Source organism: Haliotis rubra, unplaced genomic scaffold (genome assembly GCF_003918875.1).
Source record: "Haliotis rubra isolate DU_JTF1 unplaced genomic scaffold, ASM391887v1 Scf844, whole genome shotgun sequence".
NCBI lineage: Eukaryota > Metazoa > Mollusca > Gastropoda > Lepetellida > Haliotidae > Haliotis > Haliotis rubra.
In genome coordinates, this window is record NW_025767573.1 from 96,438 (window position 1) to 110,905 (window position 14,468).

Genomic DNA, 14,468 nt, shown 5'->3' on the forward strand with positions numbered 1-14,468 from the left:
TATATTCATTCTGTAAGACTCATACTTTACAAATATTCAGGTAATGTCAGCACACAAACGTTTACATTATCCCATTTTTAAAGTAAATGATATAAGTACCGTGTTTTGCAATACAGTAGATCCTGCTATTGGAAAAAGCGTCTTGAATAGATGAAATGGGTTTGTGGCCTATATCTGATATAGGGGACTTACCTTAGTAACGATCAAGCATAACATTTAGCATACCTGGATGTTTCAACTATTTCAAAGAAAATTCAATTTGAGTGATATGTTCAGTGTAAAGATTAATGGAAATTATATGTTGTCCATAGTAATATATATTTTTCAACAACGTGTTGCATAAAGTGAGATGCTGAGGCATTTTGCATCTGTGAGACGTGTCAATGCCTGCGTTAGTAAATTAGGGTTAACACCACTTTGCACAGTTTTTGTGTTACAACACAGTCTGAAAGTGTGATGTGAGGTGAAATTCCGAAATGAAGCCACTGTCAAAGGTGTCTGGCACCTACAAGGGACGCAACTCTGCTTAGTAAATTGCGATGCCTCAACTGACTTTCTTCACACGAGTTTGAAGCACCCCATAAATATCACCTATTGCCCCAAAATAGTCCTTGTTCCATCCATATTTTTTTCAGTACTTTTTATTCAGGATCCACAGGGTAGAAACGTTTTTTAGCGTATTTTAGAATGGAACACACAGTGCTACGTTTAAATCTAAATAATGCAAAACACAAATTGAAAACACAAACACAAAAGACAATCTTTATGATTAAAAATAGATGCGTCACCAATTGCAGCTAACAATCTGCTTAATTGATCATTATACTAAGACGCTTTGCTTAAACATAATTAAAGGTGGCAACAGTACTTTATTATGTGAGAGAATATACATTTTCACCAGGTGGTCTAATGTACCCTTTGTTGAATTATTCCTGTCGTTGAAGCTGGCTGAACAATTCGTTGAGACAGTTATGTCAATGTGGATTGTGATCATGAAAAAAGTATGACTTCAGAAAATATAAAGACTATGCAATCAGGATTTCTGAAAGAATGCAATGCAGTACTACATACTACATAAATCATGCGATCTCTCTACACAGATAAAACTGAATGACCGATGTTACGATTATATAACGGCAGTGAAGTAGCTTGATGGTTAAAGCATTATATTAGTAGTAACATTGGTTTGTGCACTTAGAATTTACCAGAGGTATGGCGCATGTGGCGCTTGGCATTGGAATGATCAGTTGCGTCACACTGAGACCCGCCGAGTTAGGGTATGTTTACAAAGATAGGTGTCCCATGAGATCCGAAGATGTTACGACAAAACCTGGAGGCTAGTGAGTAACCGGCTGCTGTTAAAGCCAGACAGCCCTACACCCTACACCCTACACCCACGCCAAACACAGAACGAAAACTGTAAAGGTTTATTTCGGGGTAAAAGTTGGGTTGTGGATTTCCTGTCCACTGAACACCGTTTGTTGGAGGACGCCATTGTCAACATTCATATGCTTGTGTATGTGTGGGTGCGTGTGTGTGTTTATGTGTGTGTGTGTGATGAACTCCGAGTGAACACGACACAGTCATATCATCCTCCATCAGGATCTGTGGAAAACTAAGTCATCGTCGTCAACAAGATCACATTCGCAGGACATTTTTCTGCTGACGTTCATCTAGTAAATTCAAAGAACTAATATTAAGCTGTTTAAACCCAAAATATATTTGATGAGACTGAGCACAATATAAAGTACCTTTATTTTCTCTGGATGTTTCTGTTTTAACTAGAGAACATTAAATGAGAAGATGTAGATGAATAAATTTAAAAAGTATGTAAAGGACACGAAGCAGCTTTATTTCCTAAGTAAGGTTGTAACTCAGAGATTGGACAAGAGGCTACAGATAACGTCGGACGGCAAGATCAACTGCTCTCAGTGCTGCCTCGGACCAACTCTGAAGCTTGTTTGGCCACCAGGACCCGGAGACATGGAAGACGTCATGGTCGGGGAATGGCTTCAGCATGTAATCCCGGGTCTGCTCCATATTGAATCCTGGTTTGAAAAAATGCCAGGATGCCTTATATGGGTATGTGTCCCACAGTTGCATGGCCCCGCCCACAGTTGGAGGTATATCTGCCTCGGGTATTCTGTACAATCTGCTCATGTAGGTGTGTATCCTTTTCCGCACTGCTGTGGTGACTCTTTGAGCTCCTGGCATGCTACCATATATGGTGCTGCCTTGGTTCTGAAGTTCCCGCCAGCTGGCAACACTAGCTGATCCGTCACTGTAAGACGGCAGGTGGATGTAGTAGCCGTTGGTGCCCCTACGCCAGTCGTAGGTGAAGTCGCTGGGCAGATCGCAACGCCCATGGGTAATGTCGGCGTTTCCTCTCTTCCACCATTGGTACTGGTAGGCAAGAAATATTTTCTGAGCCTGGACTGGGCGTACAGCGTTAACCTGCCGGCGGAATTCTCGGCTGAGTCTGTACGGCGCGAAATTCACCTGCTCCACACAATCCTTCTGTACACCTAAGACAACCTTTCTGGCACACACATGCCTCTCTGGATACTGAAACAGTAAGTGATTTAACGTTACAGGCGTACAGGTGTAAATAATCGAGTCTAGACACAGATGATCATCACTCATAGTTACTACTGTTACCACTCTATGAACGTATGTTCTCTCTCTCTCTCTCTCTCTCTCTCTCTCTCTCTCTCTCTCTCTCTCTCTGTCTGTCTCTGTGTGCTTGCTGTCTCTTCTCTCTAAAATCTCTCTCTCTCTCTCATAGTTCTTCAGAGTTAATCAAACATATCACACAGTCATGCGAAAAAAATGTGTATGCCTCAGATACAGTGGTTGTCTAGCTTACTGAAGAAAACATATCACCTTAGTGGGTGTAGTATAGCCATCGACAGTCTGTGTGCAGCGGAATGTCAACTTGTAGTTGCCAGGCCGACCTTGTATAGCCACCAGCTGACGATTTAGGTGAATCGAATGTCTTAAACATGAAATATGACGCCAATTTAGTTGCCTATATTCTTCGAAAGATTACAGTCACTGTTTCAATTTAAATCTAAAATATCTTACCTTCAATAGTTTCAAACCTTTTCCGCCAAGGTTTGAACCGTTTAACACATAATGGTGCCGGTACCTTTTTATACTTTACTCTTACTTTATCTTTACTTTACTTTACATTTCCTTTACCCAACAATATTACTTTACCTTACACTGGACAACATTTTTTTACCGCACACTTGACATACTTACTTTACCTTACACTTCACAACAAAATCCTACCTTACAACTTACACCTGATAATATTACTTTACTTTACGCTTGGCAGCATTAACGTACACTTGACAATACTATTTTACGCTTGGAAAAAGTAACGTACACTTTACTGAACAAATTTTATGCGTAACAACTTCTTGCATAACACCGGACAACATTATTTTAGCGTAGGTTTGACAACATTAACTCACACTTAACAACATTACTTTACCTTGCACTTAACATTGCTTTACCTTGCACTTGCCAGCATTACTTTGCCTTGCACTTGCCAACATTACTTTACCTTGCACTTGACAACATTACTTTACCTTTGACTTGACAACATGACTTTACCTTGCACTAGACAACATTACTTTATCTTCGACTTGACAACATTACTTTACCTTGCACTTGACAAGATTACTTTACCTTGGACTTGACACATTACTTTACCTTGCATTTGCCAACATTACTTTACTTTGCACTAGACAACACTACTTTATCTTGCACTTGACAACATTACTTTACCTTGCACTTGACAATATTACTTTACCTTGCACTTGCCAACATTACTTTACCTTGGACTTGACAACATTACTTTACCTTGTACTTGACAACATTAATTTACCTTGCACTAGACAACATTACTTTATCTTGCACTTGACAACATTACTTTACCTTGCACTTGACAACATTAACTCATACTTTTTGAACAAAATTTATAGATAACAACTTCTTGTATAACACTTGACAACACTACTTTACCTTGCACTCGACAACATTGCTTTACCTGAGACTGGACAGTAAGTATCTGGTGAGGAGTGTTTTAGGCACCTGATCCATGCCATTATCGATAGTTTTCAGGTCAGCGAAGGAATCTACACCGCCGTATTCCAGGAAAATCAGACCTATCAAAGCACCAAACCTTCCTGTAGCGTGTTCCCAGACAAGGGCATCATGTAAATAGTTGTAGGCCTCTCTGCTAGCATAACGAGCTAGGAATTCGTCCATGCTGTAACAGATATACATCAGAAACATCATACATCAGGAGATCACTTCATATAGACAAGTATCTACATTCTGTAACAGACATACACCACAAACATCAGACATCAGGAGATGACTTCATATAGACAAGTATCTACATTCTGTAACAGACATACACCATAAACATCAGACATCAGGAGATGACTTCATATAGACAAGTATCTACATTCTGTAACAGACATACACCACAAACATCATACATCAGGAGATCACTTCATATAGACAAGTATCTACATTCTGTAACAGGCATACACCACAAACATCAGACATCAGCAGATCACTTCATATAGACAAATATCTACATTCTGTAACAGGCATACACCACAAACATCAGACATCAGCAGATCACTTCATATAGACAAGTATCTACATTCTGTAACAGACATACACCACAAACATCATGCATCAGGAGATCACTTCATATAGACAGGTATCTACATTCTGTAACAGACATACACCACAAACATCAGACATCAGGAGATCACTTCATATAGACAAGTATCTACATTCCGTCACTGTTTTCACACAATGCTTTTGAAATATACGGAAAAGACAAAGATTAGAAACCAGTAACGTAATGTCTTTGCACAGATGTTTTTCAACATAGAAAAAATAACTGGCATCTCACGAACTGGGAAATGAATTAAAATAGATCGCTGTTTAACATGAGGCTTGTAACATATGTTATATTTGGGATTACACTGTCTGAGTAAAGTGCACTTTCTAGTTTTGTTGTTGGATTGAGTCCGGAGCCCATCCGGGATTCAAACCCACACCCTCAGAGTCAGGCACCTAATCGCCAGAACACAAACTAACCCGCACACAGCCTAACCCGCTCAGCCACCACTTTCTAAATGGCATTGTGTATTCATGAGGCTTGTATTAATGTTCTGCATGGCCTACGTGATTGTGTATAGCGGCACGCCGTCAGTCGTGTATATCCTGTATATCTCGGACTCAGAAGGGTAGCCATCAGTGCTCATGTTGGTGTACGTCGTGTACAGCCGCCTGGAAGGAAGATTCAGAATAGACTGGGTAAATATACCGCGTGACATACTCAGTCTTAGTGAGTGAGTTTGGTTTTAGCAATATTCCAGCAATATCATGTCAATATCATGACACCAGAAATGGGCTTCACACATTGTACCCATGTGGGGAATTGAACCCGGGTCTTCGGCGTGACGAGCGAACGCTTTAACCACTAAGTTACCCCACCGCCCTACTCAGTCTTAGACAATAGCTACAAGAGGAGCTACATACATGCATTTATGTATTTTGATAATTCAGTCACATTTCAGAATAACATGCTCCAATCAAAACGTAGTCTATTACCGTTTGGAATAGTATATCGCTCGCAATCCGCTGTTGAGGTAAGGTGAAAAGTGGGATCTGTCTTTCAATATATTTTTTCGAAATTGTGATAAGCATGACGTAACACACCAAGGACGAATTTTCTAAAGGCTTCCAAAAGACATTACTTTGGATAAATGCGCATATTTCGAAATAGGTGTGAACAAAATTATTATTAATGACAAACATTAGACCTCGCTGTCATGTCCCTTTAGAAACTGAACGACACCTTTTATAACATTAATAAATACTAAGAGTAATTGTATAACCACACAAGGGCAATGCTCTGACAAGTCACAGGTCATATTACAATAATATACAAGGAATTATGAAACGTAGCGTTTAAAAAAGGTGTGTTTTGAGTCAGGCCTGTTTTTGGAGAGTGGCAGAGAGATCCTACCTAATATGCTGATACCATAAATGGTACATTGATACGTGTTTCGTCTTCAGCAAAATGTTTATTGAGTGAGCATTAAAACGTACAGAAACAAGAATATGTTCAATTTGCCTGAAGAGATATTTACCACAGAAGGTCAAGTGGCTTGAGTCTCTCCTGTGGCCTCAGATTGTACGGCGTCCGTGGTCCACCAAGTTCTTCTGTCCGAAGGTGACGACCACGGAGGTAATACACCGTTTCATTGGGGTTGCCAAAGTTTAAAGGAAAGTCAACAATTCTGAGTCCTAGTTGTCTTGCGGTGTTCACGAGGTAAGTGTGTTCACTGGGTTTTAACCTCATCGCTCCAAAGTCCACAGTCGTCCCGGTAACTGTGGGGATCTCAGCAGTGAACATTCGGCCTCCAATTCTGTCTGAGTATTCAAAAATGGCCATCCTCAGACCTCTGTTCCTCAGACGGTAGCCGGTGTACGTGCCAGCAATTCCCGCACCAATGATGGCTACATCGAGACAGTCCTCTTCATAATTGTCTAAAATGAGATCAGAAATCACTTACCTCACTCCAGATCGTTTTCTTATTGGCTGAGAGACACTCCGAGACAATCTAACGTTTCAAGCTTGAATTACGGAATTATTGGTATTACATTCACAACATATGTATGACGCCATTCTCGCGATACTTACGGCATTCCCAAATGACATTGTATGGGAAATAACGCTAAGTTTGTTTCCTGACGTCTGCTATTCTTCGATTCTTATCTATTTGAGCAGGACAAGCATATAGGAGATCTACCTGCAATGTAAGTATGTGTGTGGAAAGATAGATTCATTGTCCACCGATCACTTAGGTAATACGAGTTGATGCACCTTTATGTAAGTACAATACATTACCGAGAAGGTACATACATGAAAGGTAGATCAAAGCATCTAAACACATAACGTTTACTGGCAACTGATGTAAACCAAAAGAACGATTCCTGGATATCCATGCTGATAATGTTCCGTGGGAAGAGACAAAGATGGCGGACGTACCATGCGGCGGATCCGGCCAGATGCTGGTCACCAGTGGCAATAGTGCTGTCAAGAGAGGATGACGTCACGTGTACATGTTGTATCAGACTGGGTTAATGTTCAATACATCAAAACATTAGCATTTAGAGTTAGTGAGTTAGATGTAACCTATCTTGAACGACGATTCAGTTCTATCGCAGGGTAACAGCTCATTGTGGCAAGAAAACCTCGTCATCCTGGAAGCTATATCTTAACTAAATGAAGACGCATAATTTTCTGAACCTCATCAACGCAACTCATTAACTAAACCCGTCAGCTCCATATCCCTATTTAACTCATCCATCTCCATTGTTCTATCAACAGTAAAGCCCAACGTCAAAAAATAAGAAACTCCACTGATCCTTGCGCTTCAACCGTATATGAGTGAGTGAGTTTAGTTTTACGCCGCACTCAGCAATATTCCCGCTATATGGCGGTCAACCGTTTATGAATCTCGTTGCATTATACATTATGCATTAACTGTCACAAGGTTGTCGGTTCTACACGTATCTACGTTTTTTTACAATAGGGAACACTGGTAAGATATTTAGATAACTGATGAATGTTTGTGTGCACGACGTAAATAGCATTTCAGGGTAAAATCACAAATATTTCAGCAAGTACAATGGCCCAAAATTTAGTAAACCTGCCCTGCGTGCTAGAGAACGCTTGTACTCACAAAAACTCTAGAACTCACAGTAAAACTAGTATTTACATAAACGCTTGTACTCACCTAAACATTAGCTGTGACATGAACACTAGTGCTCACATAATAAACACTAATGCATAAACACTAGCAGCCATATATACACTAGTAATAGCATATGCACTAGTACGGGCACAGACGCTGTAACCAACATGAACTCTGGTACTCACATAAATACTGGTATTCGCATAAAACATAAGATAAACACAGTACTGACATAAACACTGGTGTATGAACATTAGCACTCACAGAAACACTTGTACTGGCATAAACACTAGTACTAACATAACCACTTGCTTCACGTAAACACTGATGCATAAGCTCTAGCACTTACAAAAAACACAAGTACTGGCATAAACACTAGTACTAACATAATCACTTGCTTCACGTAAACACTGATGCATAAGCTCTAGCACTTACATAAACACTAGTACTGGCATAAACACTAGTACTAACATAAAGACTTGCTTCACGTAAACACTGATGCATAAGCTCTAGCACTTACATAAACACTAGTACTGGCATAAACACTAGTACTAACATAAAGACTTGCTTCACGTAAACACTGATGCATAAGCTCTAGCACTTACATAAACACTAGTACTGCGTAAACACTGGTACTAACATACACACTTGCTTCACGTAAACACTGATGCATAAGCTCTAGTACTGGCATAAACACTAGTACTGGCATAAACACTAGTACTAACATAAAGACTTGCTTCACGTAAACACTGATGCATAAGCTCTAGCACTTACATAAACACTAGTACTGGCATAAACACTAGTACTAACATAAAGACTTGCTTCACGTAAACACTGATGCATAAGCTCTAGCACTTACATAAACACTAGTACTGCGTAAACACTAGTACTAACATACACACTTGCTTCACGTAAACACTGATGCATAAGCTCTAGTACTGGCATAAACACTTAGTACTGGCATAAACACTAGTACTAACATAAACACTTGCTTCACGTAAACACTGATGCATAAGCTCTAGCACTTACATAAACACTAGTACTGGCATAAACGCTTGTACTCACATAAATACGAGTACTTACATAAACACAGCCAAAGTTTCATTTCCAAGTCACCAATGCCCAACAGAACCTGCAAGAATGAGGAAACCCGTTAGCAGAACCGTTGGCATCTGTAACTTTTATCGTCCAAAGTAGCATTGTATTTTGGCCGACGTCTGCACACCACACAACATGGAGGCAAACCATGGAGGTGTTCTGACTGAAAATGATCTCCATACATTGCGATCACTGATATTTCCTACACGTATGGTTAATTCTATGTACAGTGGAACCCATTATCTCGAACCTTCTTGTAACTTTGAGGTATCCAGACATTCGAGAAAATAACCAAGTATGAGCAGACAGATGAAGTAATAATGTTATAGTCGTTCTATTTTATGCCCATGTTCACGCATGATTATTACTTCTGTCTTCTTCTTTATTTCTGAAATGTAGGCCAGAGGCCCGTAGTACACGTAAAACCAGTTATAATGGGTGAGTGGTACAAGCGCGTTTGCGTTTTAACAGTGCATGATTATTACTTGTGATTCCCGTGATTTAACAATTGCTATAAATTGCGTTTCATGTTTACAGCTACGTCAAATGTGAGGGACGGTACCACAAACACATACACTTCTCAACACTATTTTGTTGTCACTTTCCAGACACAAAAACAAAATTCTGTCGTAAAGACATAGGTAGGACTGAGTCCTTGATTCGAGTTAGGGTTATGTATTCATATCTCGCATTCGATATAAACTGGGACTTGAGCATTAATAATTACACACCAACTGAATTAAAGGGCATTGTTTAATTTTTTGTCCAAACAGTCGATCATACAGTACTATAAAAAAAGTTTGCCATGAAAAGCATGTGGACCCGTTTTTTTGTAAATATCTCTTCATCCAATGATCCAATCGATCTCAAACTGTGCAAGTGGATGTTTTGTCAGACAACCTAATCACATTGTAAATCACCGATTTTATGCATTTGTATTAAAGAATCTGTCTATGTAACTGTCAACAAAATAAACAGCAGAACGCAGACGGCTTGCAGAGGGAGGGAGCCAATGACCTGTAACAGCAGCAGTGTTGGGTCATAAAGGTCAACGTTCCTCAATGTAGGTCAGCTATGCACGTGACAGGTATGAAGAGGTATCACAGGTCGTGAATAGGGTAAGGTGGGTGCCAACTGTTAACCATCATACGGAGTTTGTTTCTCTGAGTTGTTCAACATTAAACACTAAACCCATTAGTGAGAATTATTCTGTAGGTTAAAATCTTTAAATTTGTAATGTTAATGTCATATTTTGTTTATGCAGTACCTAAGTGGAAATGCATTTAAAGAACACAGAAAGTATATTTACACTAAATCATTAATTGGACCACTTATGGTTAGAACTGTTAAAGCCCCGTTCCCTCGGACACAAGCACACACAATCATGCACACTCATTGAAGAAAAGATAGAATGAAGACAAAAGTGTTATGTTTTGATGTCGTTCACATTCCAAATTAAGCAATGCATTTCTAATAGCTTTAAGCATATAGATAGTTAATATCTATATTTTCATTATAATTTTATGTGAAATGAGTGTTTCATGTTACACTATAAGTCGTTGGAATTAGTCAGTGCTGTCATTGTTAAAAGAAGTTATATTTCTTTGAGCATATCTGGCTGGATACTATTATTATCTGTAAATATAATAACAGAATTAAACATAATCAAGTTCACTCCATTCTTCCACAGAGGAGTCATCAGTGTCCCAGACGAATGACAACTGGATTAACTCTTTGCTCCTCCAAGCCATCTTTGAGCCAGTACTCTTTCTCCACCTTCTTGACATGTTCAACACATGCATGCCAGCGTGCAATGTCAATGTCACATATAGCAGTGTTTACAATGTGCTTGACATCATTCAACTTGAATGATTGATTTTTCCGGGCCACTGTACTGTTAAGGTTTCCCCAGATAAGTTCGATTGGGCTGAGATCACAGTGGTACGGTGGTAATCTCAAGACCTTATGGCCGTGTTGGCGTAGCATGTTGTCAATGTTATATGTGGATGGAGGTTTGTTAGGTTTAATCAAAGAGTACAACTGTGGTTTAGTGGCCTTAATTGAAAATTGTATATTGTTATTTGTTAGCCATTGCTGCATATCTGACTTCTTTGTATTGGAAGTTGGGCACCTATTGTTTGGATCTCGAACACTGTGATAGGGAGCATTGTCCATGACAACAAGACTTTTGTAAGGCAGAGCTGGCAACAATTGTTCCTCAACATACTGTGTGAAAACCGTTGAGTTCATTTTTGTATGATAGTCCCTACCATCTGTGCTCTTTGACCGAAATACCAGATCACACCCAGGTAGGAATCCACGGTGGGAACCAGCATGAAGAACGATTAAACGTTCACCTTTGCCTGTTGGTATTTTCCTACCATCACTGGGATCAGTGGGTAGCCACTGTCTGGCAGCAGTATGGTTTGCATTGACCCAGGTCTCATCCAGATATATAGGTTCGAACCCATCCTCTCTTGCCTGCTTAATTTCTCTCAGATAGTTACACCTTATTTTCACAATATCAGATCTCTCACACATTACAAGTTTCTGGTTTGCTACCTTCTTGTACTTGTATCCAAATTTGAGCAGTAGTTTGCTTAGCATAAACCTAGAAACATTAATGTCGTGATCCTCTGCAAGGATGTGTTTTAACTTTCTTGTGGACAGGTGTTCATTTCTAGCAAATAGCCGGCGAATGACATCTCTGATGACCCTGGTGTCAAAAGAATCTAACTTTGGATGCCTACCTTTTTTGTACAAGGTTTTGTTTATTGGTTGTTGGTTTATTTTTCACAATTTTTAACACGATGTTCTTTTTCATGCCAAGAGCAAAAGTTGTACGTTTCATGTAATCCGACACCTTATAAATCGGTTTGCTACGTTTGCTCTCTTTTTAAAAAAAATTAAACACATTTCTAATGAAACGTTTGGCATCATCTGGATAAGCTTTCATGATGACAGCTAGAAGTAGTCAATGTGAATGATCCAAAGGTCTATCTCTGTGCAGTGCACAGGTAACTATCATGAACTGCACGTGCATTTACCTTTATGACCCAACACTGCTGCTGTTACAGGTCATTGGCTCCCTCCCTCTGCAAGCCGTCTGCGTTCTGCTGTTTATTTTGTTGACAGTTACATAGACAGATTCTTTAATACAAATGCATAAAATCGGTGATTTACAATGTGATTAGGTTGTCTGACAAAACATCCACTTGCACAGTTTGAGATCGATTGGATCATTGAATGAAGAGATATTTACAAAAAAAACGGGTCCACATGCATTTCATGCCAAACTATATATTGGAATATACATGTAAAGCACCCCCTTCACACAATATCTCAAAAGTTATTGATCGCTTGTTCACGTGCTGCGATGTCGCCAAGCTCATTGGAGTAATACATTTCGCAATTGCAGTATGTGCACTGCAGTTTTCTTAACTAATTCAAAATACCACAGTATTAGAAGTGCAGTTTTCCTGACATTTCAGTAAATACTCAATGGCAAGTTATTGGCATGCAAGATGCAGGGATGTCCGCTGGCCACGTCGGTGCTATCTTGAACATAAACCGACTTGAGGAAGCACGTTGCCCCCAGGGAAGTAAAGATGCGAGGAAGACCAAAGATCTTCTTGACCGAGACGTAATTTATCGCAAGGCGCAATACCAAGACCCATGCCGAAGAACTGCGAGAATGGGAGTCCCACCCTGCACCAGCAATATCACAGAAGAAGGTTGCCGGCTGCTGGACTAAGGGCGCGTGGTCCGATATCGGTACATTCGCGATAACGTTGTTCGACTGTATTTGTCAGTCCAGTTACCAGAGGAAGATAATTTCATTACGTTATCACGGAATCATGTTAAGTAGTCAGTCTCCATGTTGTTTTGTATTCTGTTTTGTATTCTCGTATGAAAACATATCTTCAAGTGTCATTTGGAAGTGCTTTTTTTCATAATGAAAACATAGTGTCTTTTGTTGTTGTTGTTGTTGTTGTTGTTGAAAACATTGTTGTTTTGTTGTTGTTGTTGTTGTTGTTGTTTTGTTGTTGTTGTTGTTGTTGTTGTTGTTATTCATGGCCATGTTCATTTATATTCAAGCTTTCTGGCGGGCTGTTTATAAATAATCATTTTAAGTCCAACCCGATCCTGTGGTTGACTTTGTGAGCAACGATCAAATATGTCGGGGGCGGTTAGCCTAATGAGGGCATTGGCTCGTCACGCCGCCAGACCCGGGTTCGAATCCCCACATGGGCACAATGTGAAGCCCATTTCGATCCCCGCCGTGATGTTGCGGAATCTTGCTAAAAGCGGCGTAAAACCAAACTCAGTCAGTTCAGTCAAATATGTTTGTTCAGCCAAATCTTCGAATGTGACCATTCCGCACGTCACGCAATATTCCAGTTGCAATATGGCGGCAATATTCCAGCAATATGGCGGCGGTCTGTAAGTAATCGAGTCTGGACCAGTCCAGTCATCAATAATATGAACATCGATCTACGCAACTGGGATACGATGACATGTGTCAACTAAGTCAACGAGCCTGACCACCCGATCCCTTTAATCGCCTCTTAGAACAAGCATGGGTTGCTGAAAATCAATTCTAACCCGGATCTTCACGGGTCCCACATAGGTTACCGGAAAACTATCTTAACCCGGAATCCTAAAGAGTCCATGACAAGGCGGACTTAAACTTATTTAATACATATTCGATTCTAGTTGATATTATGTAATTAAACGCTGCCGAGAACGTTGAAATCAATGCGCTTAACCATGCCTTGACGGGAAATACATGTTATGTCAAAAGGTAGTACGTTAATATGACAACAAATATTTCCCACACCATTCCCACAATTATGCGAAATCTTCTCATCTATATGATACGTATGATGTGAATCACTATCAAACAGTACTTTGATCAGCGCATCCTGCTCTACTGGTGGCAATCCCTACCTACACATGCAAACATATTGCTTACCTGAAAAACTACAGGAGCATATGGTTTAAAGTGACTATAGTTAAAAAACAGGAAATCGCATCGGGCATCTTTTTGGTTGATCGTACACATATCTCAAACATACAATTATGAAATTAGAAATGAGTAGACTCTATCACTTACCTGGCTGCAGAAGTCGCCTGTCTGTGAGAGTAATGCTCTGTGCAGATCTTTTTTCCAGCCGTGTCACAGGAGGCAGTGTCAAATATACATTTACGTTCGGCTTAATGACTCATCCTGACATCAACTGCACGTTAAAATAATTTATTTTCTAAAGTTTGGCGGACCTGTAAACTAAGCCAAAGGCTAAAGCCTCACCTCTGTAAATGGGCATTATTGGGTATCAGAGACACTGGAGAGAACATGTGAATGTATTTAGATGTCTGCATTTAACTTTCTTATTGGTGGTCCAAGAACAAGCATTTAAATGAGCTCCGAAGAGTTCACAGCCGCTAGGACTGTCTCATGGAGAAGCAAGTATCATCACATCAAACCTGGCCTTAGCAGCTTACTTTGGCTTCCAGTTCGTACCAAGATACACTCCCAACATATCTCGGAATCACATCTGTATTACACTC

General features: G+C 39.9%; 1 protein-coding gene across 1 annotated transcript; it reads right to left on the reverse strand.

Moving 5' to 3' along the window:
• Positions 1–1,831: 1,831 nt before the first annotated feature.
• On the reverse strand, positions 1,832–14,123 carry LOC124262556 (aplysianin-A-like). The gene is made up of 8 exons (XM_046697057.1): positions 14,014–14,123; positions 8,883–8,931; positions 7,091–7,135; positions 6,189–6,588; positions 5,218–5,322; positions 4,058–4,279; positions 2,884–2,995; positions 1,832–2,565 (listed from the first exon to the last, which is right to left on the reverse strand). Exons 2-8 carry the CDS (start codon positions 8,902–8,904, stop codon positions 1,894–1,896), a joined length of 1,578 nt encoding a protein of 525 aa, XP_046553013.1. The 5' UTR covers positions 8,905–8,931; positions 14,014–14,123; the 3' UTR covers positions 1,832–1,893.
• Between the last annotated feature and the right edge of the window lie 345 nt (positions 14,124–14,468).

Excerpts from the sequence above, each read along its gene's own strand:
- LOC124262556 (XM_046697057.1), bottom strand. The coding sequence starts at position 8,904 with ATGAAACTTTGGCTGTGTTTAT. Across the intron at positions 6,589-7,090 it reads CTGGCCGGATCCGCCGCATG|ACAATTATGAAGAGGACTGT; the intron begins GTACGTCCGCCA and ends ATCTCATTTTAG. Across the intron at positions 2,566-2,883 it reads GCTATACTACACCCACTAAG|TATCCAGAGAGGCATGTGTG; the intron begins GTGATATGTTTT and ends TTACTGTTTCAG.